We start from the raw sequence: 27,737 nt of genomic DNA, 5'->3' as shown, positions 1-27,737 counted from the left end.
CCCACCAAAAACACCGCACCCACCAACTAAACCCCACACTCAACACCTCACCATAAACCAATAATCTTGGGCACTAGAGCATGCCCTGAAGAGCCATGCCTACACGTTTCTTAAATCCCTCCAGGGATGGTGACTCCACCACCTCCCTGGGCAGGCTGTTCCAGGGCCTGACCACTCTTTCAGTAAAGTAATTCTTCCTAATATCTAATCTGAATCTCCCCTGCCGCAGCTTCATACCATTACCTCTGGTCCTGTCATTATTCCTGATGAAGAGAGACCTTTCTGCATGCTTATTGTACCAATAACTACCCAATATGATGACATAGTCAAGCTCTTTCTGGAAGTGCTGATTTCATTATTGTGCTGTGGCTTTATCAATACTGGTAATGGATATCAGTGAGAGAGGGGAGAGGAGAGTACACAGTGCATCCCTGGAAATAGCATAATTGAGTCCTAAGGGCATATCAATAATTGGGCTTTGGTTTCAGAAACTTTATATATATAATATATATATATAATATATATATATAATATATATATTGTGTCCAGTTTTGGGCACCTCAATACAAGAGAGATATCGAGGTGCTGGAGCGAGTGCAGAGGAGGGCAATGAAACTAGTGAAGGGCCTAGAAGACAAATCATATGAAGAGCGGCTGAAGGAGCTGGGGCTGTTCAGTATGAGGAAGAGGAGGCTGAGGGGAGACCTCATCACCCTCTACAACTACTTGAAAGGACACTGTAGAGAGGTTGGTGCTGGTCTCTTCTCACAGGTAATTAACAATAGAACGAGAGGGAACGGCTTCAAGCTCCAACAGGGGAGGTTTAGATTGAACATTAGGAAGGAATTTTTCACTGAAAGAGTGGTTGGGCATTGGAACAGGCTGCCCAGGGAGGGGGTGGAGTCCCCATCCCTGGCTGTGTTTAAGGGCCGTTTAGATGCAGTGCTGAGGGACATGGTGTAGGGGAGGACTTTGTAGAGTAGGGGAGATGGTTGGACTCGATGATCCCAAGGGTCTCTTCCAACCTCAATGATTCTATGATTCTATGATTCTAAATATTATCAATAATTTGATTTCAATTTATTACCATAATGTAAATGTGGTGCGGTGCAAGAAGCTGTGTAAATAGTACTTCTTGTCTGCCAGGTCTGCTACAGTTCTCGGTGGGGCCACCTCCTCAGCCAGGTGATGCAATGGTTCTGCCAGCCTCTGCTGTGCCCCACGTCACTGTGGAAGAAGAAGCTGGACACGTCGAGTTACTGGTGGTGCGTGCACAAGGTCTTCTTGGAACGGTTCTGGTGGAATACAGAACAGTGCCACTCACAGCTTTCAGTCCTAAAGATTATCAGGTACGGCCATTGCCAAGGTGTGTAATTTTTTTTGGAATTTATTGAGTTATTTGTCCTGGAGGTAGACTTTCGTTTGAGTATTTTAGCCCAGCTACGATTCTTTTCACATAAACTGCTTGTTTTCTATGATGATGTGATAAATGCATGTGTAATACTCACTTTAAATATATATCATTATGTGACTTTTACCTCCTTTCCATGCAGCATGTTGTATTTCCTAGGAAAGCCTCTGGCTTTGATTTTTTTTTTTTTCTTAAGAGAGTTGTCAGTGCAGCAATAAAGCACATTTCCTATTGTTGCTGATTTTATCGAACTTTATATTAGCATTCAGGTACATGTACAGGTTAAGATGATATTTGTACATAGTGGGGTTTGTGCATGTTCAACAAAACCTGATGCTCTGACAAGCTCTAGGCAATCCTGCTTTAGCAGGGGAGGTGGACTAGATGATCTCTATGGTCCCTTCCAACTCTAAAAATTCAGTGAAAATCAGTGATAATAGCCGGTGTTTGCTTGTCTAACTGATATTTATGCAGAAAAATGTAGGTGAATGCAGATGCTCGTAATTCTGTGAATTTAGATGCTTTTTTTCTCACACCAAAGATTCCACAGACTTTTTAAAAGATTAAGTGAGGAAAAGTAGATGTTTTGACAAAGACAAACAAAATCCAGGCTCTATTTCTCTTTTCGTATGGATGAAAACATTAGACTTGAACAAAAATGTGAAGAGCTTTCATATTGCAGGCTGTTGTGGGGACACTGGAATTTCAGCCAGGAGAAAGATACAAGTACATTACTGTTAACATCACTGATAATTCTATTCCTGAATTAGAAAAAACTTTTAAAGTGGAGCTGCTGAACCCAGAGGGAGGAGGTAAGGCACATACATCAATCCATTGGTTTTACTTTCATGATCTCTGCTCATCCATTAAAATCTTACCTTTCTTAGGTGTACTATTTCCATGTTATTTCTAAAGACAAATGAACACTCCCACATCCCCCAGACGGCTGTAATTTTTCTTAGGAAATAGCTGTTGTTCATGTGTTTTGGTAATCATTGCTGGAAGCCACCAGATCCCAAAGAAAATGTGTTATTATAATGCATTAAGTCATTTAAAGGCAATTGCTGCTTATCACACGGTGTAATTTCATGCTTGGTAATTGGTCACTTACTTTGTTAAACAAACTTTCCTCAATTTTTTTTTTTTTTGGTCAGAAAACTTACAGCTAACTTTAGAAATTCACTAGGTAGGTACCCTCGTAACACAAACTCTCTTTTTGGCCTTTTCAACACCATTGCAAGCACAAAAGTCAGAGAACACTCTCCATTAGTTTTCTGCAGATTTTTCCAACTTTCTGAAACGTGTTTTCAGTTTGTGAGAAAATACTAGAATAGGAGAGTTTGGGGGGTTTTACCCCCCCTTTTTTGTAGGGTTTTTTTTTTTTTCTTTAATTCACATTTCCAATTTCTCCATGACAGACCTCATGTAGGAGTGAGAAAGGGGACACACAAAGAAGGGACAGAAAGAGGGAAAGAAAGGAGAAATCAGAGGTGTATGTGCTTTCTGTCCTTCTGACCTCCCATTGCTATTTCCAATGTCATAAATTAAATCAGGTGGCATTATACAAAATATTTTCTGGCTTTTATTAAAAATCCTGTACACTTTCATATCCAAAATTGAAGCCTTCCTAGAGTACTTCCCTCTCTTTTTGTGTTGTCCAGAAATGTTTAAATTACTTTCTGCTTTCTCTTTATTTATAAATGTATATATCTGTATATATCTGTGTGTCTGTCATCTTAAAGTTGCTGAGCTCTTTAGAAATGATGGCAGTGGTAGTGGTGATGGGAACATGGAACTCTTCTTTTCAACTCTCCATCAACATGGTAAGCATTTTTGATTAATCCTGTTTTTTATTGCTAACTGTAATATCCCTCATAAGTTACTATACTGACACAACTTGTCATAGTGTAACTTTACTTGCAGTTACATGTGATTATTTTAGATTTATCATAAAGTTCTGTCAAAACTTTCTTTTCTGTTTTTATGCATAATTTCAATTTTGCAGTTCGTGTTTAGTGTAACAAAGAAAATAACAGCTTCTATACCACCAAACCTATATTGTTGTAAAATACAACATGGTAATTCCAGAAGTAGAATTTAAAAAATTAGTTTTGTTTGAAAATTGTCAATTTTTCTGGTGAGCAAAAAGCACTTTGGAAGGAAATTTAAAAATTGCTCGATTGTATGCTTTGATACATGCTTTATGTTAGTTTTATTCTCTGCATGTCAAAAATAGTAAGCTGCGTTAAATTTTTTAAAGGTTTTTGATTGTTTTTAATTTCTTCACTTTAAGTTCGTATTTATGTCATGACATACAAAAAAACCAAAGATAATTTAATACTAAGAAAAATTAAGAAAATCCAAGATGCAGAAATAATATAAAATCTGATTGAAAATCCTAATTATATAGGACTTCAAATTAAGCCCTAAAGACCTGAAAATGTTTTACAAGTATCCACTATCCAAACTGAATAATTTATTCCCCTGTGAGAGCCTGATTTTCAATTTTATTTGTAAATGCAAAGGATTTCAGTGTGAATCTTGAGAGTAAGTCTGTGGTTTAGCCACTTTTTGAAGCTTCCTGGGTTTTTTTGTTTCCCTTTTCCTTGCTTCCAGAAATGGGTTTCTTAAGTGCAAGGTTTTCTCTTCCCCTGAGCACCAAGTAATCTCACCCAAGACAATCTTATTAGTAGCAGGATTTACAGGACTTGTTCTTTTCTTGGCAGTTCATTATGGCTTATGTTAGGATGAGAACTGCATTCATCTGGTCTATCTGCCTGCACTGTGGTTTAAAATACGACTCCCTGATGTCCTAAATTATGCTCTGTTTTCATTAATTAAACATGGAATTTTATTTCTATTCCTCCCTTAAAATTTTCATATTTATTATATGTTTTTGTTGCATAGTTCCATAGAAGGGCTGCCAAGACTGCATTATTGAAAGTCAGTTCTTTATCCATGTGGATAGTTATCATGCATTTCAAAAAAACCAAAGACAAAACAACACAGATCCTCCAGACATGCTCTCCTGTGTATTTTTTGTAGCGTGTTTCTTTAATTGTTTTCTCTCATGTTAGAAAAGATACTAGAAAAACTGACCCTTTTTGGCACTTGACTTAACAGCTAGCTTGGGAATTGCATCCCACATCCTGGTGACTATTGAGGCTTCTGATGATGCTCACGGTGTGTTTGAGTTCAGTCCTGAGTCACTCTCAGTGAATGGAACTGAGCCTGAAGATGGAGACAGCAACATTGTGCTGCAGGTTAGAGAGCTCTGAGTCTCATACTGCTCTGCCATCCTCTTACATCTCTGTTTTTACTGGGCATTATATGATGTTTTTGCTGTAAGTTTATAGGATTTATAATAACTCTATCATCCACATCTGTTTTGCCATTTCATACTGAGTTTTCTAATGTGTGTCATTCAGCTTGAAGCCTAAATGGTGTAATAAAAATATCCACAGGTGTAAAATTACTTCCACTTTATTACATTTGAGGTACTTCTACCTTAAAATAACGGCATTGATAATACAACAAATACAGCAAACGTGAGATAATAAAAATGGCACTGCTCTTTTTTACAACATGCATTCAATTTTAACAAATTATGTCAATATTGGTCTTTCCTTAATTCCATCTCACGCTTCAATGTTTTTCTTTCTCATAGAACAAAAATATGCAGATCTTTGTATTTTTCACTCAGGTTGTGAGAACACATGGGGCCTTGTCTCAAGTGACGCTGCACTGGACCATAGCCTGTGATCTTAACCAAGACCTGATCTCTACAGATGGGAATATCACATTTGAGGTTGGCCAAGCAAGAGCAAATATAACCGTGCAGGTTTCCCCTGATGAAGTTCCTGAACTGGATAAGGTGTTTTCAGTTTCAATCGTCAACGTCTCCAGTGGTCGTCTTGGAAATCATACAAATGCAACATTAACCATTTTAGCTAATGATGATCCATATGGAGTCTTCATCTTTTCTGAGCGAAACAGACCCATAAAAGTTGAGGAAGAAGCAAAAAATATCTCCCTGACAATAGTGAGACGTGGTGGTCTCCTCGGTGCAGTGATGGTAACATACAGAACTCTTGGCGACGATGAAATGTCGCCTTTTCTTCCCCCTGACGTTGTCAGAGCAATAGAGGGAAAAGATTATATACCCGTTACAGGTTACGTGGTCTTCGCAGCCAATGAAAGTGAGGCCACAATATCTTTGCCTATTTTGGATGATGATGATCCCGAGAGGTCAGAATCTGTGTTTGTGGAGCTAAGCAGTATTGTTTTGATCGAGAAAGTACAGGAGCGGCCAAGTAAGTATCTTACTTCAGTAAAACCTGCAATTTAAACATGAAGGCTGGTATTTATATTTAATATGATAAAATGCAACAAGTTAAATGATTTTTACCTCTGCCAAATTCTGTGTAGTTAAGAAATCTCTGAGTTATCTGCCTTGTGGGCTGTTGCCACATACTTCCTTTAGCACAGTATTTTGTCTGGGATGGATGATCATTTCTTTATCCCTTTTGCATCATCTTATCCGAGGTCTTTCAGGCCAAATATGTCACAGTATTGGTTTTGTGCACTAATACCTGTTCATCTACTGCTGTTTCTGTAACATTCATCATTAGGAAATAAATAAGGTAGGTCTGCTTATTGAAAGCCAAAAGGTCTTTTAAAAACAAAGCAGTGTAGAACTACAGCTGCACATTGCTTTTTTAGTGTAGAGAATATTCGCTTCATCCCTCATTCAGAGAAATTGCTGTCATTACAGCCTGATTTGTGCTTCAGAGTTTCTTGGTGTGTCTAATTGCTGCCCCCACCCCAGATTAATCTTGATATTAATTAGAAACTTCAAATATAATTCTGCTGGGAGGTTGAAATCTTATTTGTATTTCATCATAGTGAGTGTAAAAGTGATTTTTTTCTGAACTGTGTTGATCTTACTACTGGCCTTATGGACAAATAAATAAATAAAGAAATTGTTTCACAGTGCCTTGCCTCTTCAAAAAAATTATGGCTTGTGTGCTCCACAAGAGAGTAGAAAAATTAGGTATTAAGAATTTGGATTTTTCTGATATAATTCAAACACCAAAAAAAAGGTATGTTGATGCAGTTTGTAGTTAGACCTTGTCCAATCCTAGAAAAGATACTTTCGTTGAAAGTTTGTGGCCACTAACCACTAAACTCACCTGTACGTCCATGATCTCTATAGCCATGGTTAGAATCAATGGCACCCCCTCACTAAGTTTTCTTTATGTTTCAGTTGTAAACTCTCCTCGACTTGGATCAGTGGGTGAGACAATAGCTCATGTAATTATCAATGCCAACGATGATGCTTTTGGAACACTTCAGCTTTCAGCTTCAACTGTGCGAGTTGCTGAAAATTATGTTGGACCAATCATTAACGTGACCAGAACTGGGGGGATATTTGCAGATGTTTCTGTGAAATTTAAAGCCATGCCAATAACTGCAACAGCTGGTAAGAAATCAGAATAACAGAAGTATGCATTCTGGGTTAAAGTGGAAAGAGCATATTGCGTGCTTTGAGCAGTTGAAGAAAAGGAAGTGTGTATTGAATGCACTATTGTATAGCAAGTAACAAAAAAAATAATATCAGTGAGACATTTACTAACTCTGCTTAGTAAAGAGGAATCCAAGCCCTCTGGGAGAGATCATCAGCTTGTAGAAAGCTCTGAGACATTATCACTGAAGAATCTGGCAAGAGAAATGAGTGAAGGTGTTGGCATATTTGTACTAGCCCACCACCTCTTCAAAAAAATAAAAAAATAAAAGTTAAAACACTATAGTGGTATATGCAGCTACTATTTAGTCCTGTGTATATATTTAAACCCACCATGTGTTGCTTACGTGAGCTCATTGGAAAGGGAGTGAGAGTTGGGGACTCAGCTGTGAAACAAACAGGCAAAAAACAATCAAAACCCAGGAAAACTTGAACTTTGAAAATGAGAGGTTAAGTTCTCCACTTGGTCCCTGCTACAGAGAAGGTACATAAAGAAAGGAGCAAACCTACCAAGTGTGCAGGGTCAAAACCTCTTTGACAGTTACAAATCAAACCCTCTGTATTTCAGCCGTGTCCCAAATGGAATAGGCAGGTGGTTTCTTACTCTAAGAACTGGTGTTTTCATTTCCTTTTTACATAACAGACATTTCTAAAGAGATATGCAGCTGGCTTGATGTCAGAGTAGGCTTTCAATTAGTGTCTGAAGCAGAGCCATTTTCTAGTGTATCACAGCTGTTCATCTAGACTTTCTGAGAGACAAGTTTGCCTAAAGGGAGGTTCCACACACAAAACGTGTCCTTGACTAAAATCTCCATTGACAGAGATGTTCACTTTCATCTCTTGGAAACCCAGAGAGCACATAGCGATCAAAGGCAGCAACATCTTGGTGGTGTGACCTTGTCAATGGAGGACAATAATGGACCTTTTGTAACTACTTGGTCTAACACTGCAAACTCTGTTTTGGCCAAGCCGAGTTCTAGTTTAATCCATCCAGATATGTAAAAGGCAATGGCAATTAATAAAGACTGTGTTGTCTGGGTCTGAAGATAAAGAAAAACCCCATAAAACCAGGGAAGAATGCATGTATTAATATACTGTGTTTTTTGTTGTTTTGTTTGTTTCATCTACAAATATAGGTGAGGACTACAGTGTAGCCTCATCAGATGTTGTCTTACTAGAAGGGGAAACAAGTAAAGCTGTGCCAATTTATATAATTAATGATATCAATCCTGAAGTTGAAGAGTCATTTTACGTTCAGCTGCTGAACCAAACAACAGGAGGAGCCTTGCTTGGATCTTTGACCAGGGCAATCATAATTATTGAGGCTTCTGATGACCCGTTTGGATCCTTTGGTAAATGAATCCTATTTGCATATTTTCTCTCTTGTGTTAGCAATTTTTACTGCAGATTTGTGGGTGAGCTGTTACTGGGCAACCAAATAAAAACTTTCAGAAGACAAAGAGGAAGCCTGGATGAAGACTGTAAAGGAAACAATAAGATAAACTAAATTAAAACATTTAATTAGAGAGTAAAAGTGCTTTAATACAACAAAAAAATATTATTTAGTCAGTTGATATAGCAAGATTTTGGAATCCCCCAATAGAGATAGATGGATTTTAGTTTACTTTTTAATTTTTTTACCTAAATGCTGTATTTCTTCAATGAGTTTAAGACAAATTCTAAATTCTAATATCTGTTGCATAAACGCTTTGGTATTGTTCTTTTACCAGGTAATCAGCCAAAGGAGATTTAAAAATCTAGGGAAGCTGAAAAATATAAAGAGAAATTAAATTACATTCTCTTATTTTCTGTCAATTACTTTAGCTTGTCTTCTGTCTGTTATTATCAATAAAATTAATTTTATATCCTTTCCAAATATGTTTCATTACACAAGTTTTGAGAAGGGTTTTGGTGATTTCAAAAATATAATGTTATTTTAGAACTCTCTTTTGTTTGTTCTTTTATTTTTTGGTGTATTTTTACTGCCTTTTCCTTTGACTTACCCATTTCTCCCTTCAGTACCCTACTTAATTCTTCTTGTACCATTTTATCAGTAGAAGAAGGTAGAGAAAAGAAAGAAAAAATGTAAAAGATAAATAGTTTCAAATGGGTAATTAATTAATTTAATTCTTAAAAAGTGAAAGTGTAATACAAGGCAGACTTTTATTTAAAAAAATTTTAGATAGAATATGATAGATTTTAGGTAGACTTATTTCTCCGGTAAGTGACATAAAAGCTGCTAAAGTTTCTGTGCTGGAAAAAATGATGAAATTTTGTTCTAAGAGTTTAGAAACAGCTCATGGTTGGCCTCACACAATGTGTATGTTGGAATAAACGTTTTGGATGAGGGCTTAATTTTCATGCTAATTTCCTCTGTAGATAAAAATATTAATACTGAAAGTACCTGATTCAAAGTGATTTACCCGTGCAAGTAAATGCAATCAGGTGAAACAAAACGATGTACTCCATGAGTTGATATAGTTAATTTCAGTTTCATTGTTAACGAAATACCTCTGTCTCTGCCACGTGTCAGTTTTTCAGATTACCGAGTTCACTGTGGAGGAGCCCGAGTTTGGGTCAGTCACCGTAAATCTGCCAATAATCCGCAACGCCGGGACGCTCGGTAACGTTACCGTTCAGTGGGTGGCTACCATTGATGGACATCTCGCTGATGATGACTTGCAGGTGGCCTTGGGTAATATTACTTTTGCCCCTGGGGAAGCCATTCAGATGTTGCTGCTGGAAATCCTGGCTGATGACGTTCCAGAGATAGAAGAAGTAAGTAGAGCAGTTAAGTCTTTCTTGTAAAACAGTTTTAACTTATTATAGAAATGTGTGCAAAGAAAAACCAGCAATGTTCTGGCAGGAAGGCACAAAAAGTTCAGATTTTACTTCGCTTGTGATTGTTGTTAGAAATAACAAAAATTGTCTAGCTGCATTATTTCTTTTTCTTTTTTTTTCTTTTTGAGATTGTCCGTGTAGAATTAACTCAGGCCTCCAATGGCGGTGCTATTGGGTTAGATGGCGTGGCAAATATTATAATACCTGCCAATGATAATCCTTATGGCACAGTTTTCTTTCATCAATCCTTATATCGAATTCAGGAGCCACTAGAAAGAAATTTGCTTGCAAATATAACAGTCAGGCGAAGGTTTGTATAATGTTTGCTTTATTTATATCTATTTTTTTTTTTTTTTTTTTTGGTCTTGGCTATAATTTCAAATGTTATGCTCTTCTCGTGTAATTATTTGCATCTATTTCTTGATCTGCCAGCTCAATGCATTTCTTATTTCATATACATTAATTTTGAACTAGATCTCTCCTTATTAGAAATGTACATAAAGTATTTAAATGTAATACACATTGTGATGTACAATATAATGCTAATATAGACAGTGGACTTGAAGTTCCATTTTGCCTCTCTAATCATCAAATCATTTAAAGCTGCTCAACAGCCTCCTTGTGTGATTTGAACTGGCAGATAAAATGGGTCAACCCATGTGGGATGGAAAGAAACAAGAAAAAGAAAGCACTATTTTTGGCATGTGATATGGTATCCTGAGGACACCTAGGAGGGAAGATGGCAAGGTTGGGTGGCACAGGCTTTTTCTTCATTGCCAGCCTAAGAAAACTAAGTAAATTCAAACATGCATCCTTAACAGGCTGCTACCCAGGCTATAAATAATCAAACTTGCTATCCACAAAAAATGAAATCTCAGTTATTCAAGGGAGTCCACTTTAATTAGCTATTTGGGACTTTTCAGCAATTCAGAAAGGGACAGTTAATTTTGTTCGCTTTTTAATTCTTAACCCAGAAACATACAGAACATTAGATGTGCTCCGCCAACTAACACCACTTTTTCATTTTAATGTCTTTTAGTGGGGGCAGGTTTGGTCAGCTGCAGATATTTTACAGCACTTCTGAGACTGACGTCGTAGCTCTTGCCATTGAGCAAGGTCAGGATATCCTGGCCTGGTACGAGTCTCCTGTCCCAGGAACTCCTGACCAGCCATCCAAGACCCGGGTGAACGTCTCAGCGGCAAGTGACCCGCTCTCTGCCTGTGCAACTCAGTGCCTAAAAGAACAAGCCTGTTCAGCCTTTACACTTTCCAGTGCCTCTGGGATTCCTCTCTGCCTTTGGCTGACAGGGGAGATGGGCCCATTGATTGACACTTCAGGATTCTGGACCTACAAGAAGAACGTCACCAGCGCGTCGGCTCTCTTTAGCACGCAAGCCATCGCTGGCAGTGACTATGAACCTGTTACCAGGCAGTGGGCCATAATGCAGGAAGGGGAAGAGTTTGCAAATCTGACAGTTACCATCCTCCCCGACAGCCTGCCCGAGCTGGATGAGAAGTTCACTATATCCCTTCTGAAGGTGGAACTGGTGAACATCTCAGCCAGCTTGAAAAATCAACCAACTCTAGGACAGCCAAATACTTCCACAGTTATCATCATGATGAATGGTGATGCATTTGGAGTATTTAAGATCTACAGCGTAAGTCCCAACGCCACGGAGAATGGTCTGTACCTTGAAGTAGAAGAACGTCCTCAGACCACCGTGCAGCTGATGGTACACAGGACAGAAGGCAGCCTGGGACAGGTGACAGTGGAATGGCGCGCGGTTGGTGGCACCGCTACCCCCAACTTGGATTTCGTAGGCGTTGGTGAGACTCTGGTGTTTGCTGAAGGTGAGGCAAGGTTCTGCACTCGATTCTGTTTCATAAAACTAATGAAAGGAAAAAAAGAAACTGACAAGGACTCAATCCTCTTGATGGTTTGATAAGCGATGCCTTACTCTAGGGCTAAACCTCCCTGAATGCTCAGGGTAGAGATTCAAAAAAATTTAGTTCATTACCACATAGCATGATGTTGCAGAACACACACAAGTGTAGTAAAAAAAAAAAAAAAAAAGATTAAAAGCATAAATATCTAAGTATTTTTTAATTAATATTGCAGTGTGCAGTCTGCATTATGAATCACAGAATCTTAGTGGTTGGAAGGGACCTCCAAGATTACCTTTTTACCAAACAAATAAGGAATAATGATGCTGAAGATAGTTGTTATATCAAGGATAATGAAAACGAGAATTAGGCTAACTGGTCTTTTGGCAACCTTCAGTCAGTACACTACTAATTTTTCATGGCATCTTTTAGATTCTGATATTGTGTTGATTCCATAACATAACATAACATAACATAACATAACATAACATAACATAACATAACATAACATCATATTAAAAAAAAATTGCAAACAGGACAAGCAAGTCAATGGCAGACATCACCAAAGTACCACGCAACATGACAGATATATTTTGTATTTTCAAAGTCTGGGTTGATTGAACAGAGACTTTGGAAGAAATGTATGGAAGTGTGGTAAAGAGTCTAGTGCGTTCGCTGGCTTGTTAAATCATCTGAACTCAAAAGAAGGGTCGCCAGCAGTGATTCTGAGGCTGGCATGTAGTTACATTAGTTGTTATAGTAAAAACTGTTTTCAAAATATTTTGAGAGACAGTGTAGCAAGAAATATGTGTATCTTGTAAACGGATATCCTCATAAACCACAGGTTATGCACATGCAGTGAGCCACAGAATTGTGTTGTAAGTGATAACAGATTATGGAAACTGGTAATTGCCCATGTTTCCTGCTTACATTGTCATTCTTTGGTAGTCCAGAAGACAAGTAACTAACACAATGGCAGCCCATTTTAATGCATACCCTGGCCCAGTAAATACATTCAAATTCAGTTTACATACTTGTGTATATTGTTCATCAGAAAATTTATGCACTGGGTAATTTTTTTACAGGAATGATATTCCCCTTTTCTAAGTTAAATTTGAAAGTCAGAAAACACATAATGCAAATACAGAATGCTAGACCTTCAGAAATTATGCCTACATTGTTAATTTGTACATAGTGTATTTCATAATTTGATAATTACATTCCCCTAACATAACTTTTCAATAGTAAATGAAAAAACCTTCATAATGACGTTCAGTAACTTCTAGACAGGTAAATAAATAAATCCGCTTCATGTCTTTTTTTTTATATTGTTTAAGAATTTCCTACCAAAGGAGATGATTAAGTATCTTTAAAAGGTGATTTCCATTTGTACATGTAAGTGTATATACGTTCTTCTCCTTGCAGGGGAAACAAAAAAGCTGGTCACGCTGACTATCTTAGATGATCCAGAGCCAGAGGATGATGAAAGTATCATTATCAGCCTGGTCCATACTGAAGGAGGGAGTCGGATTTTGCCCAGTTTTGACACTGTCACAGTGGTTATTCTGGCAAGTGACAATGTGGCAGGAATTATTAGCTTCCAGACAGCCTCAAGATCTGTTATTGGCCGTGAAGGTGGGTTCTTTGTGCGGACCACACTTAGCTTGTTTAACATTAGATTTCTGTTGATAATGAGTCACAGTGGTTGGTTGCACCATGGTTCAGAGAATGCCAGCAAGCAGAGAACAACCTGGTACTTGTCATGCATTCCTTTGATTTTTTAATTCTTGCACGCATAGCACTTAAATGAAATGTATGGAAAGGGTAAGTACACCATTTCCAAAACCATTTTATACATCGTCATCTGTGCTTTCCTTTTTTTCTGAAGATTATGTCTTGCTGCTATTGGTATTGCATACCAAAGCTCCTTTTAGGATTTCCTGTCCATATTCCAGAACTGTATATAATTCCCATCATACACACCTATTCCTAGTCATTGGCAAATCTCATCTATCAGTGACTTACAACTCACTTTAAAACTTCTAGAAGTTGGTGTTTGTTTTAAGGTTTGATGCAGTAATAATAGTACTAATGGTGATTGCTTTCTGTAGACTTTGCTTTCTCTAATGTGTGAACTGATGGGCAGGGAAAGCTCACAAACCAGAAATTTCCTCTCCAGGAATGGGCAGATTGCATTTTCTGTTTGAAGGAAGAAGTCTTTCTCAACCAAACTGTTCTTTTTTTGGTGATTTTTTTTTTTTTTTTCAGGTTTGGAGTTTTTTTTCCCCAGGAGTGAAAGGATATCATAACTTTTTGGTTTTGATAATTTTTTTTTTCATCTAGATATGGCTTGTGTTAATTCTGTGCTATTGTCTGCCGTTTTTTGTCCTTTATTGCTCCACATTAACAGTTCTGGTCCACCTATGAAGCCAGCTGAAATCTGGCAGTCTAAGAAGAGTTTGTTGATGAGCACAGGGAATTAATGCAAACTATCTCATTCCCAAAGGTTACAATGACCCTAAGTGCTTTCCACTGGTTAAATAATATTCAAAGCATGTTAGCAAATGCTGGCCATGTGGACCTTTATTACTCTCCTACAGTTTGGAAATTACTTGATTCCAGTTCCTCTATCTTGTGAAAAATAGTGCATTGCATTACAGCAGGAAAACCCATCCAAACTAACTCCCATTTGGTAAAAAAAAAAACAGCAAAGAATTAACTAAGACGTTTAGATGATTTCAGTGTTTGTATTTCATTTTCAGTATCAAGTCTTTTTGTTCTTCTGAAATAATTTACTACTCTTATTATAATTTCTTTCTGGATAGAGATACCAAAGATTTTGGTAAAGCTGACCAAGAAACATGGGACAGTAATTAACTACTTGGGGTCTGTAGTGATGATGAATTTTACTTGAGGTTTCTTCTTAGTATGGTGGATTACAGTGCTTCTGCATCATAAAGTGTTTTGTCCCAGACTTCAGTGAAAAGTCATTGTATTACAAAAAGTTGTACTTAAATAAGATTTGTCTTAAATGTGCATTCTGCAATGGTATACTAAAGTAACCATTTTTCTGTTAAATATTTATTTGTTTGCAATGGATGTGTGAAATTCTCAAATAGGATAGAATGGATTTTGTAGTAATATTGATGGATATGAGAAGCCTCAGGGGAACCTGTAACCTGGCAGCAGGACCTCAGATATCTAACTGTAGAAGCAGAATACTTGTGATGTCATTAAATTTTGAATTCTTTTATTCTCTTAGAAGCAACGTGTAACAACTTAAGAAAAACATATGAATGCTGATACATCTCCAAGGCTTAACTGAAATTTGAAATGTTGAGGCTAAATAACAAATACTAATTAAATTTATTTGAAAATGAATGTATACAATTCTTGTATTTCTTTACAATTTTATATTTTAATTTATTATATTAAGATCTCTTGAAGTTAGTTGTTCATACATCTCGTTGGTAACGAATATACGCGCATCCCTTTAATATTTCCTTACCAAAAAAGAACAAATCTAGACAATGTTCAAATTGTTCCTACCAGTTTTAGCTATACAATACTGTCTTGCAAGATAATATACCATTTACTATTTTCTGTAGTTCACAGACAGGTATTGCTATTCTCTTTGTGCATGTTATGATGGACATTTGCTTTCTAAGTTATTCATATTTACCAGGGTCACTCATATTTTGACTGTTCTTTCCAAGAATGAACAAAACCCAGAAAAAACCAGGAGAAAAGTGTTTAGGTCTAGGTTTTTTGTTTCAGTATTAAAAACAGATGTGTTATATAACTACAGTGAAGCTCACTATTAAAAATAGTAATGTTTTTCAGAAAAGTTATTTTTAACTGTGATGCATTCTTTTGGATTCCAATTTTTATAACTGATATGTAAGAGAGGAACCTTCAAAATACATGTGTGTTATCCCTTGTTCCTAGGAGAAAAACTGCAATTCCATATTATAAGAACTGCCCCAGGACTGGGAAATGTTACTGTTGAGTGGAAGATAGTTGGGCATAACGTAAAACAAAATTTTGAAAACTATTCTGGAATACTCTTTTTTCCCGAGGTAAGTCCGTAAACAAAGCTAATGGTTTCAGGAGAATATAGTAATTTGAACTGAGAAAACAAATGGGCTTTTATAGTAGTCTTTGTTTCTTGATCTGATTATTTACCTGCTCCTTTATTCTTGGAGTTCTAAACTAGACAGAATTTATAGGGTTTGATACTTTACATTTCTTAAAGGTGCGTTTCAAAATATGTATGATAGAGTGGTATTACTTGTATTTTACACAATAATGACTAATCAATTTATCAATAAATTAAATAGGAGATATTGAATGCAACATTGTATGTTCACTTACTGGATGACCATATTCCTGAAGAAAAAGAAGAATACCAGATCATCCTATACAACATCAAAACAGAAGGTAATGCAGAACTATAGCATGATATATCTTAAAACTACCACTTAGTAGTGTAATGTTTTCGTATGTATTAATCCATTTTGGAAGTGCAGGACTAAGCATGCTGCAACTGCTGTAAACTATGCAAAGTTCCTTCATGTTTTACTGAAGCAGGCTTGATTCTAACATTCTAACACAGACTTGGTAGGCAAGGGCAGAGCAACAGATGTTGTCTACCTGGACTTAAGCAAAGCATTTGACACTGTCCCGCACGACATCCTGGTCTCAAAATTGGAACCCCCTGGATTCGATGGATGGAGCACTGGGTGGATAAGGAGCTGGCTGGCTGGCCGCACCCAAAGGGTGGCAGTCAACGGCTCAATGTCCGGGTGGCGGCCAGTAACGAATGGTGTTCCTCAGGGGTGGGTATTGGGACCAGAACTATTGAACATCTTTGTCGGAGCCATGGACAGTGGGATAGAGTGCACCCTCAGCAAGTTTGCTGATGGCACCAAGCTCGGTGGCGCAGTTGACGCGCAGGAGGGCAGGGATGCCATCCAGAGGGACCTGGACAGGCTGGAGAGGTGAGCTCGTGCAAATGGCATGAGGTTCAACCAAGCCAAGTGCAGGGTCCTGCACCTGGGACGTGGCAAGCCCAGGCACAAATCCAGGTTGGGTGGAGAATGGCTGGAGAGCAGCCCTGAGGAGAAGGACTTGTGAGTGCCTATGGACGAGCAGCTCCACATGAGCTGGCAGTGCGTGCTGGTGGCCCACACAGCCAACTGTGTCCATCAGGAGAAGTGTGGCCAGCAGGTCTCGGGAGGTGATTCAGCCCCTCTACTCTGCGCTCGTCAGACCCCACCTGGACTACTGTGTCCTTCTGTGGAGTCCTCAACACAGAAAGTCCATGGACCGGCTGGAACAGGTGCAGCGGAGGGCCACAAAGATGATCAGAGGGATGGAGCACCTCTCCTATGAAGACAGGCTGAGGGAGCTGGGCTTGTTCAGCCTGGAGAAGAGAAGGCTCCGGGGAGACCTTATAGCGGCCTTTCAATACCTGAAGGGTGCCTATAGAAGAGCTGGGGAGGGACTCTTTGCCAGGAGGTGTAATGATAGGACAAGGGGAAACGGTTTTAAATTGGAAGAAAAAAGATTCAGATTAGATCTCAGGAAGAAATTTTTTAGTATGAGGGTGGTGAGGCACTGGAAGAGGTTGCCCAGGGAAGTTGTGGCTGCCCCATCCCTGGAGGGGTTCAAGGCCAGGCTGGATGGGGCTTTGAGCAACCTGCTCTAGTGGGAGGTGTCCCTGCCCATGGCAGGGGGGTTGGAGCTCGATGATCTTGGAGGTCCCTTCCAACCCTAACCATTCTATGATTCTGTTGTTCTATGAAATCTTGTTCAAACGCAGTTGCACTCCCCATCCCAGGCTCTGGCCGAGCCGGGTTGGGGCCCAAGGGCTCCGCCCGTTGCCGGTGGTGCCTGTGATGCGCTCCGGCCCCATGTGACACGGGGGACGCGTCACAATGGGGGGGGGGCTATAAAAGGCACCAGCAGGCAGCTGGCCCAGTACGGCCTGCGCCGGCGGTGAGGGAGCTCGCGGCTCTCTCGCTACTCCTTGTGGGCCATGGCTTCGAGAAGAGTCATTGGACTGCTCTTGTTGTGCATCATCCAGCTCCTGCCCATGGTTGGCAACGAGCAGGATGAGGCCACCGGTGTCACCGTGCACCGGCGTGCGGAGCTCCCAAACAAGGACATGACTGGTGTGCTGGAGAAGGCGGAGGAGAGGACCCTGGAGGAGATGGACCTGATCCTGGAGGAGATGGACCGGATCCTGGAGGAGACGGAACTGATGCTGGAGGAGGGCGACTTTTCCCAGGGAGCCCTCCTCTTTGCTCCTCTGAAACACTGGCAGCTCTGGGTAGTTGCAGGAGGACTGGCGCTGCTCGTCGCGCTCGGCTTGGGGCTCTGGAGAAGGACCCGTGCGGCAGACAGTGGTGACGAGTGGGAGAGGTCCAACAGCATCATGGAGGAGGAGGACGAAGAAGAAAGGGAATATGACTTCCATGAGGAGGAGCGGCTGGGCAGGGAGAAGATCCGGCGCTCAGCGCGGAGCCTGGCCTGCAGGAGACAGGAGGTGGGAGCTGTGTTCCGTCTGCAGGTGCGCCTGAAACCCTCCCGGGGACATGTCTTCCAGGTGGAGCTGGGCACTGCAGGAGACACACCAGCAAAGCCCTGTGTCTGCGAGTCCTGCCGTGCATCTGTGCGAAGGAGGCCCGTGGGGAGGAGGCCATGCTGTCCACCAGCCCTGTGAGGCGCTGGAGAGAGATCAGGACTCCGGCCTCCTGTGCCAGCTCTGCACCGGCCGCTACCTGGATGTGCAGAAGATCACCCGCTGGTTCCAGGAGCTGGTGAGCTCAGCCTGGGAGGAGATGGGTCTTGGGCGTCGCTACCGGCTGCAGGTGCTGCCTTCCTGCCGCTCCTGAGGCCATCGTCTTGCCCCCAGCCACCCAGCCATCAGAGCCAGTCAACCTCTTCCAGTGCCTGGCGGAGGATCCAGAAGCCCACGCCAAGGCACTGTGGGAGTTCCAGGAGCTGCAAGGTCGGCTCATGGACCTCCTGCTCTTTGGAGCCTGAAAGAGGTTCTCACCTCTGGCAGCACCTGCGTGGTTGTGTCCCCTGGGGCTCTGCCTGCTGTCTGCCAGAGGGCTCCTTCTCCCTGGGACCTTCTTCCCTTTGTACATAGTTGTCAATAAACGTTGTCTTGCACAAAAAGCTGCGTCTCTGAGTGTGTGTGCAGCGTTCCTGGGGGGAAGGCGGGCATCGGGTGCGGACTGCTCGGCCGCCCGTGGGTAGCAAGAAGCCCCTGCCCCAGTCCAGGTTGGGGGCTGAGCTGCTGGAGAGCAGCTCTGAGGAGAAGGACCTGGGAGTCCTGGTGGACAAGAGGATGCCCATGAGGCAGCCCTGGGGCCTTGTGGCCAAGAAGGCCAATGGCATCCCGGGGTGCATCAAGAAGAGTGTGGCCAGCAGGTGGAGGGAGGTCCTCCTGCCCCTCTGCTCTGCTCTGCCCTGGGGAGGCCCCATCTGGAGTCCCACTGAGTCCAGTTCTGGGCTCCCCAGGTGCAGAAGGAGAGGGAACTGCTGGAGAGGATACAGCAGAGGACCACAGAGATGCTGAGGGGCCTGGAGCATGTCACTTGGGAGGCAAGGCTGAGGGACTCGGGTCTTGTTAGTCTGGAGAAGAGAAGACTGAGGGGGGATGTGATCAACACCTATGAATAGTTCAAGGGAGGGTGTCAAGAGGATGGGGCCAGTCTTCTGTCAGTGGTGCCCAGTGACGGGACAAGAGGAAACGGGCACAAACGTGAACATGAAAAGTTCCCATCTCTTTGCCCAAGCAATAACCACCCGAGGGGGTCCCAAAGGGTGCACCTTGTCGTGAGGGCGGCATCTGGGGCTCCAAGGTGCTTTGCGAGAGCCAGATAACAACACACCAGCCAAGGGCGGACTTGAGCAATGCTGGTTCTGCGGTCAATGCCAATATGACTAGAGGTCAACCATCTTACCCCCAGAACTAGTCAACGGCCCAAGAGCCCATCAAATGGGCCTCATACGACCTTCTTGGCGTCACTGAGACATGGTGGGATGGCTCTTACAACTGGAGTGTTGGAATGGAGGGTTACAGACTCTTCAGGAAGGACAGGATGGGCAGAAGAGGAGGGGGTGTGACCTCGATGATCTTTGAGGTCCCTTCCAACCCTAACCATTCTATGATTCTATGATTCTATGTGTTTGTTTGTGTCCTGTTTGTGTGCATATATATATATGTATATACATATGTATATATAAATAAACCCCCCAGTTTTCCTTAGTAGGTTTTAAACCTGATTTAACTCTTCATGTTCAATTCAGTGGATATTTGCTTCCCTTTAGCTGAATAGAAAATTGAGCTTACTGACATATTCTGAATATATTTGCCATGAAATAAACAGATATTTTTTTTAAAGCAATCTTTTCATGCCGCAAACTGACTTTCTGATCTGTTTCTGAATTCAAGGAAGTCAGAATATTGTAGTCTTGCCATTCAAATTATAATAAGAAAAGCAGCATGAAACTGCACCCCTTCCTGAAATACCCTTTGTTAAACTGAAATTAATGTCTAAATGCCGAACTAAATTGACAAGGATTGTGTCGCTGCTAGGAGCCTTACCAACTTGCCAGAACCATTTGTTAACTCTTGCAGTCCATCAGGATAAGCATAAATTAATACACCAACAATTATTCATCATGTCATCACTTGGAAAAGGGAGTAATTTCAACTTTTGAGTTAATTACTGGGAAAACTTTCTCTTTCCTTTTAAAATAGAGGAAGTTTAGAGAAGTTGGTATTTGGCTCTGGCCCATTTAGTTTTCTCATTTCTTATTATGTTTTTGTGGCTCTACACTTAGTATGCACGCAATTTCTGTCAGGATTGTATGTTCCTGTATTTGTTAGAGAATGTAAATATATATACATTCCACACCATCCATAAACTTCAGTGAGCACATCATGCGTTTAATTTCATTTGCACTGTTCTTGACTGTTATTTGGATGTAACAATAGCAGTAATATAAGAGAAAAAAAAAATATTCCATAACACTTCATTCACTGTAGTCCATTGTTTCTTTTGCAGGAGTTTCTTCTTCAGGTGCTGCTATTTTGGATAGTCAAGGATATGAAGCTGTTCTGACAGTAGAAGCTAGTGATGAACCACATGGAGTCTTGAATTTTGCGTCCCCATCCCGGGTGGTTTTAATTCCAGAGGAAAACAAAACGGTTCAGCTTTTTGTTAACAGAGAATTTGGGTCTCTAGGTTTGTATAACTCCAAGAGAAAGGTGGTTCTGTTTTGGTAATCATTAGGCAAATGAAAGCCATGAGAGGGAGGCTAGAAGTTTTTAAAAATTTTGGATAAAGTTGGTATTCTCAGAACTTCTAGGCTTCTTATGAAGGCTTGGAAACCAAGGTTTTGTTGAACTGCAGCCACAGCTCTCATTTCTACAGCAAGGATGTGGGAGCTGTGATGTAACTAGTTAGCTATTAATTTGTCTCTAATGAATCTGTCTCAAAGGGTTAGCCTTGTCCAGAACAAGTGAAAAACATACAAGCAGAGGAACTTGTATGGAATGATTGTTCCCACATATTCCACCTCCAAAATTCCAGAAGTTGGCAGATTAGGAACGTGCCTTAGAAAAATTTGCATTCATAGCACTGAATTCAATTTGTGTCTCCTCTGAGACTTTCTTATTCTTTTTTAAATCAAATCATCTTTTAACATCCATGAAATTAAGTAGTACTTCAGAGTGGAATAATGTGCTGTGTGCAAAAATATTTTCTTGTGTTGTTGCCTGATAATTTCAATTTACATTGTGAGATAAGGTGTAATCATTTCTTGTTTATCTTTTTAGACCATATTTAGACCTCAGTGATAACTCCTCTTAGTTTCTCTCATTATATCTGTCTTGAAGTGAGGAGTCACAATGAACGTTCAAGATCGGGACAAAACACAGATTTGTAGAGGCATTTTAATGACATTCCTGTTTTCCTGTTTCTTTTTTAATATCAATCAGTATCTAGTTTACTTTTGAAACACTACTTGGGAAACTAATACTCCATAGTAAATTTAATATCTCTTGCTTAAAGTCCATCATTATTTATTAAAACTAAGATTATTTTATACCTTATGTTTTATTTCATACAGACTGGCTTTGAATTTCATCTGTCATTTTATCCGGGATCATTCTCTTTAAATTTGCAACTTAACTTATCCTGGCAGATTAGTGAAACATGGCTTTATTATAAAAAAATTTTACTTCTAACTTTTTCTCTTCCTACCATTTATCAGTGTGTCCCCTAATGTCATTCTTTATTGAAGTCTACGTCAGTCTGCCTGGGAAGAAAACTAGATTTATTAGGCTGTATTTCCCAGCACTGTCTGTAGAGCCTTTCTTAGATATCAGTCGTTCCTGAAACCTTCTACTTCCCTTGGCACCAAACCTGGTATTAATAATACATTAGATGTCCTAGGTAGTGCTTTAGCAATGTAATATTTGCAGTCCACAGCACCTCAAAGATCTGAATACATCTGGTCCTAGTGCTTTTCGAGTCCAGTGATGTTGGACCAAAGGCTGGGCTGAAAGCACATTAAAAACAATAACATTGGCTCCAGATTAATCTTTTAATCCTTCTGTTTTGCAGTCAGGCTTTTCATTTTGTGGGGGAGCGTTTGATCTCTTTTCTTTGTCTGTTCCAGGGAAAATTACCTAAGAATTGAAAAAAATGATTTGTTTTATTCCTCACAAATTAAACAGGTGCTATCAATGTCACGTATGCCACAGTTCCAGGATTGCTCACCTTAAGCAATCAGACAGAAGGGACCTTGGCTGAACCAGGAGCTGATTACCTGCCTGTTTCTGGCTCACTAGTTTTGGAAGAAGGAGAAACAGCAGCTGCCATAAATATTACTATTCTAGAGGTGAACTCTAAACCCTTTTGTTCTATTCTGATCTGTATGACCTCAGAAGATGAATATAAAACCTAAGGCTTGCAACCTATCTATTGCTTGAAGCTATATATTTCATTGTAATCTGGAAAGACAGTTTTTTTCTTAATGTTAAGATCACAGGAAAAATAACAACTCTACCAATGCATAAATGAAATATAGCTTTCTCATTAAGGCCTTACTATCTGATATGCAGAACAGTGTAATTCATTGACTGCTACAGACTCTTACTTTCTCAACAACTGGGGTTTATGCCTGTAAAACTGGGCAGAATTTATTCACAAAATTAGAGATCTTTTTCATGAAATAGGATGTCTTCATAATCCATTCAAGATAATAACTTTCACAATCAATAGCAGTATTACAGGAAAATGAAAAAAAAAAAAAACCTCAACATGTTTTTTTCCACAAAACATTACTTTTAGGTGGCTTCTGTGACAGTTTCTTGAAGTACAATGAAAAGAGGATGTACTGGATTTGTGTTTTGCAGGATGACGTACCAGAGGTGCAAGAATTCTTCTTGGTTAATTTAACTTCAGTGGAACTCATCATGAACCATTCCACTTCATCCCCACCTCGACTGGGTAAAAAAAACTCATACAGAATTATCTTTGGCTTTCCTTTTATATGAATTGCATCCAGATTCTATTACCATTATTCCACTTACTTGACAGCTATGGCAATATGAGACAGAGTATTCTGAAGAAAACATTGTAGAATAACAAACATATTAATTATTACACTTGCTTCTTAATTTTTTAAGCTCTGTAAAATTTCTATTTTCATAGAGGAGTTAGTAATTAACAGTTGGAGAGCACAATTATCTGAAAAGTTTTGTTGGCAGTGTGTTAATTTGATTTTCAAATACGTAATGGAAACAAAAACGTCCCAAAAATTATGTGATTGCTTTGTTCAATCTTTTAAGTGTCTCTTTTTATTGCTCCTTTTATTATTATTTTTTTATCTATCAGATTTACTTTTAGAAGTCGTATCCAATAGTGTTCCTGCTCTTCCACTGAACTTCTTTTATCGTTTTCTTAGTTAGTTCTTCATTCTGCTTCTGCATTCATTAGCATAGCTGCATTGGCTTTAAGGACAGTTGGATTATCCTGTGTGCTAGAGACTAGTTATACTGATAATTTCTAACATCTTCTTTGACTCTTTTCCCTTTTCTCTGCATGCCTATTGAAGTGACAGAGTTAATTCGTTACAGAGTGAAAGGTAACTTGCAAGATTCATTGCTGATTTGTAGAGACAGAGCTGTGATTAGTCGAGTCTAAAATCTAAACCATAAAAAGAGTAATATATACGTATACAAAGGGCGTTTCTGAACTAAATTGTGCTGAGTGCTGTATAATCTCACCTGCTGTTGTAAAGGGTCTCTTTGAATTGTGACCATTCAACCCTGCTGTGATATCTGCGCTGGGTCAGATGTACTTAGGATCAACAAATAATAGTTTTAAACCGTGAGGCAAAAGCTTGTACTCATTGTAGGATGTCACTATGAATTCTGTAATGAACCCCTTTTCTAATCTTGTTTCCCCTGTTGGTATATTTCAATTTGTTATGACTGAGAATTTAACTCCGAGTCAGTGCAAGGCATTTGTGCAGGATTTCTGCCTGTACAGAAAAGCCTGCACAAGATATTTGCAGTTTTTCTAGGACATCAATAGAGATGGGTGTTCTGCACGTGATGGAGGCATGTGCAGTCAATCCCCCACACCTGTAATATTTTGCGTGGGCTTTTCCCATCATGGCCACGTGCGGGCAACGTGGGGAGCAGCTCTGGGATGTCAGGGATGTAGAGTTGAATGCTCTGAGCTCAAGCCATCTTTACTTTCTGGTCTGAATTTTCACTGACAAGAAGCAGAAACAGCAAATGTAAGGACAGCCCTGTTGCTTTCTCCAGGCTCGTCTTGCCCCTGTGCTCTAGAAAAGGTGGAAGGAAGAACCTGACTCAAATACCAAAGTGCAAGGGATTGGAAAAAAAAAAAAAAAAAAAAATGGAGTGGGGGAAATTATCAGCAACTGAAAATGATGAAAGAAAAAGGAATAAACTTAGTGCTGAGCTAGATGTGAGAACCTGACACAGTGGGAGAGGCAGGCAGGGGGATGCCAGACATGAAATAAGAGGTCTAATATGGAAATCAAAGAATTGAAGATGATGAATGGTCTGTCTTTGACACCACGACTGACAGTGTGAGGTAGGACTGAGGCAGCCGTAATGCAGAATAAACCCCTCAAGAGAACATGGATGGCTGCTCAAAAACCAAAAGGCAAGGGTTGGAAAAAAAAAAAAAAAAAAAAAATGGAGTGGGGGAAATTATCAGCAACTGAAAATGATGAAAGAAAAAGGAATAAACTTAGTGCTGAGCTAGATGTGAGAACCTGACACAGTGGGAGAGGCAGGCAGGGGGATGCCAGACATGAAATAAGAGGTCTAATATGGAAATCAAAGAATTGAAGATGATGAATGGTCTGTCTTTGACACCACGACTGACAGTGTGAGGTAGGAGTGAAGCTGAAAGGTGTGTTATTTCTAGCACTCCCTCTGGTTTTCTAAACTTCAGAACATTTCTACATTTCTGCTGCTGGTGGAGAGGTTTGGCAGCTACTGCTGGTCTTCATCACTACCACCTGGTGACAGGTTTGGATTCACAGCAATGGCCTTTTATTCAGTTTTGTCAGAATTGATAGAAATCTTTCCTGTGGATCTAAATATAGCATATTTACAGATTCAGTACAATCAGTTTGGTTGTAGAAGTTGTCATTCTTTCCCTCATTTCTTTTTAAGTCTTATTAAAATTAAGTTGAAGTAAATTAAGATAGTCATGAGGTGCTGTTGTCTGAACAAATTAAGACACTGTTTTCTCAGAATCGAGTTCTAGCTGTCAAGTTCTGGTTATTTCTGGCATTAATCTATTATTCAGTATTTTCACAGTACAATAGATACAATAATCTTTCAGAGTTATTGTGAAGATATGTATATCTTTATGGAGCAACAGAATGTTACAGTACATAAACAGACCACAAAGACATTAGTAATTCTGTATTTGTAGCAGAATCTGAGGTGTGTGTCAATAAACTTTATGATCGGGCACTGAGACACAAATAGGAGATGAAATACTGGATCATTTATTATTCTTTCTTCCTCATTTTTCCTCCCATTTTCAGAATGGTACAGTCTGGAAAATTTTGAGTGTTGTCATAATAAACACAGACAACGAAGATAAAATAAGATTCCATGAAAAATTTTGCTTTTGATCTTTCCTAATTTTTCTCTGCTATGTTTTGCTTTCTAAATGTTCTTTAGTCTTTTGTGTTTGCATTATGAAATGTAACAGTGGCAGTTGAAGGCAAGGTAAGTTGAAGGCAGTTCTAATAGCAAGGTAGTAAGGACAGATTTTCTTCAAGCCTTTCCAATGATCTTGCCCACTACTGTTTTCTCCTCCAGATTTTGGAAAGAGAAAATGATGTATTTCTTCTAGAAAATTACTAGAGATTTAAGAAATGCTTCTATAATTATTGAAAATCATGAAAATGGACTTTATTGTTCTTTCATTTTTGTCCTTCTGTTTTCCATTTTAGATGTGGAAGGACTAGCTTCCCAAATTATTATTGATGCTAATGATGGAGTGAGCGGAGTAATTGAATGGGAACGTACCAAGTAAGTCTTGTCTCCTTGAAGAACTCACTGTGTCAGTTAGTGATTGGGGTTGCCCAGTTATTGTTATTACCGGTTAACAATAAAACTCCTGTTAAAAATACAGGGCCAGATCTTTGAGATGGCAAAGCATCATTCAGTTCAGTAGAACTGAGGCATGTATCTCCCACATTGAAAAACAGCATTTACAGTACATTTACTCAGAAATCTTTGCTATTATTTACTTACTTTCACTGCTGACTTTTGTATTGTGATTTCTGCACCCACATAAACATCTCCCAGATCATTTTCTCTGATTAATTTCCAGGAGGTAGGAAGAAGGCATCCATAAACATAGACAGACTTGATCTGCCACTAATAACCAGGGGAAAAAGACAACCTCCTATAGCTTAATTTCATTTAGAAAAGAAAAAAGTTAAAAAGGTTGTATTAGATGATTGTAATGATGCTGATACTGTTGTGATGCCTTTTTCTTATAAAGCAGAGGCAATGGTTTGAAGTGAAAATAAAATGACTATCTACCAGTTTATTCAAAAGAACATAGTCAGTGAGCAATGAGAATTTTTCTTGTTTTTTGTTATAGTTTTGAAGTTAATGAATCTCATGGGAATCTGACAATAATGGCATACCGAAACAGAGGATCGTATGGCAATGTGTCTGTATTTTTTTATGCCCAAAATTTGGAGGCACAGCTGGGTTTGGACTTTAATGTGACCTCAAGGGTAAGAAGCAAATCCTAAATCTATTACTTTTCATTTCTATAGGTTCCGCAAAAGAAAGTCTTCTTGTTTAGTCTGCAGAATGATCAGTAGTGCAGCTAGATTTTTCAACTTCTTTCAGTTACTTTGGTCATATGAATAGAAAGAGACAAAATTAGCCATCTTATTTTACTTTTTTTTTTTCTTTTTAAATGCTGAAGTATTTTTAAATATAAGACACATTTTAAACTTTCAAACATCTATCTCAAATACAGTTTTGCTTAGGCAGGAGCATAAAAGATTTCATATTTTTATATAAGGTTTCATATTTTTTCCAACAGAACTTTCAGAGTAAATTGCTCTTGCTTGTCCTCATTGAACAATGTGTTGTTTTTACTTCTGTTTCTATCAATTTATTAAGGACATAAAGGTTATACCTCTTCTTGTCTCCTCTTCCTTCCTATTTAAGACAATTGTGTTTGCCTTAGTTGAAGAATTCTGTGTGCATTAACATCTCTTAAGTATCCAATGCTTTCTGTGTTTCAATGCTAGACTCTTTTTTTTGCTGACGGAGAAAGGAATAAATCTGTTGTTGTTACGATTTTTGATGATGATATTCCTGAAGGTGATGAGAAGTTCCAGTTAATTTTAACAAATCCCTCTCTGGGGCTGGAATTAGGGGAGAACACAACAGGTAAAACTTAGTTTTGATGTTCACATTCTTTGGAATTGTAGATCAGTCATTTTAATTTCATTCTTCTG

The 27,737-nt window shown here is 39.4% G+C and overlaps 1 protein-coding gene across 1 annotated transcript in view; it reads left to right on the top strand.

Moving 5' to 3' along the window:
* ADGRV1 (adhesion G protein-coupled receptor V1) overlaps window positions 1–27,737 on the top strand; it is a 277,476-nt gene that overhangs the window by 41,486 nt on the left and 208,253 nt on the right. Inside the window, exons 23-41 of the mRNA XM_014936880.1 lie at window positions 1,147–1,349; window positions 2,094–2,223; window positions 3,154–3,234; window positions 4,535–4,674; window positions 5,115–5,724; window positions 6,678–6,893; window positions 8,072–8,287; window positions 9,469–9,713; window positions 9,905–10,086; window positions 10,816–11,627; window positions 13,086–13,295; window positions 15,609–15,739; window positions 16,001–16,100; window positions 20,747–20,926; window positions 22,423–22,586; window positions 23,104–23,197; window positions 26,202–26,280; window positions 26,861–26,999; window positions 27,528–27,669. Of these exons, the coding sequence (XP_014792366.1) occupies window positions 1,147–1,349; window positions 2,094–2,223; window positions 3,154–3,234; window positions 4,535–4,674; window positions 5,115–5,724; window positions 6,678–6,893; window positions 8,072–8,287; window positions 9,469–9,713; window positions 9,905–10,086; window positions 10,816–11,627; window positions 13,086–13,295; window positions 15,609–15,739; window positions 16,001–16,100; window positions 20,747–20,926; window positions 22,423–22,586; window positions 23,104–23,197; window positions 26,202–26,280; window positions 26,861–26,999; window positions 27,528–27,669 (4,074 nt within the window). The remainder of the gene's footprint in view (window positions 1–1,146; window positions 1,350–2,093; window positions 2,224–3,153; window positions 3,235–4,534; window positions 4,675–5,114; window positions 5,725–6,677; window positions 6,894–8,071; window positions 8,288–9,468; window positions 9,714–9,904; window positions 10,087–10,815; window positions 11,628–13,085; window positions 13,296–15,608; window positions 15,740–16,000; window positions 16,101–20,746; window positions 20,927–22,422; window positions 22,587–23,103; window positions 23,198–26,201; window positions 26,281–26,860; window positions 27,000–27,527; window positions 27,670–27,737) is intronic.

The sequence above is a fragment of the Calidris pugnax genome, unplaced genomic scaffold, assembly GCF_001431845.1.
Source record: "Calidris pugnax isolate Ruff unplaced genomic scaffold, ASM143184v1 scaffold40, whole genome shotgun sequence".
Classification (NCBI taxonomy): domain Eukaryota; kingdom Metazoa; phylum Chordata; class Aves; order Charadriiformes; family Scolopacidae; genus Calidris; species Calidris pugnax.
Note: the sequence above shows the minus strand (reverse complement) of the source record. Positions and strands in the feature narration are given on the sequence as shown.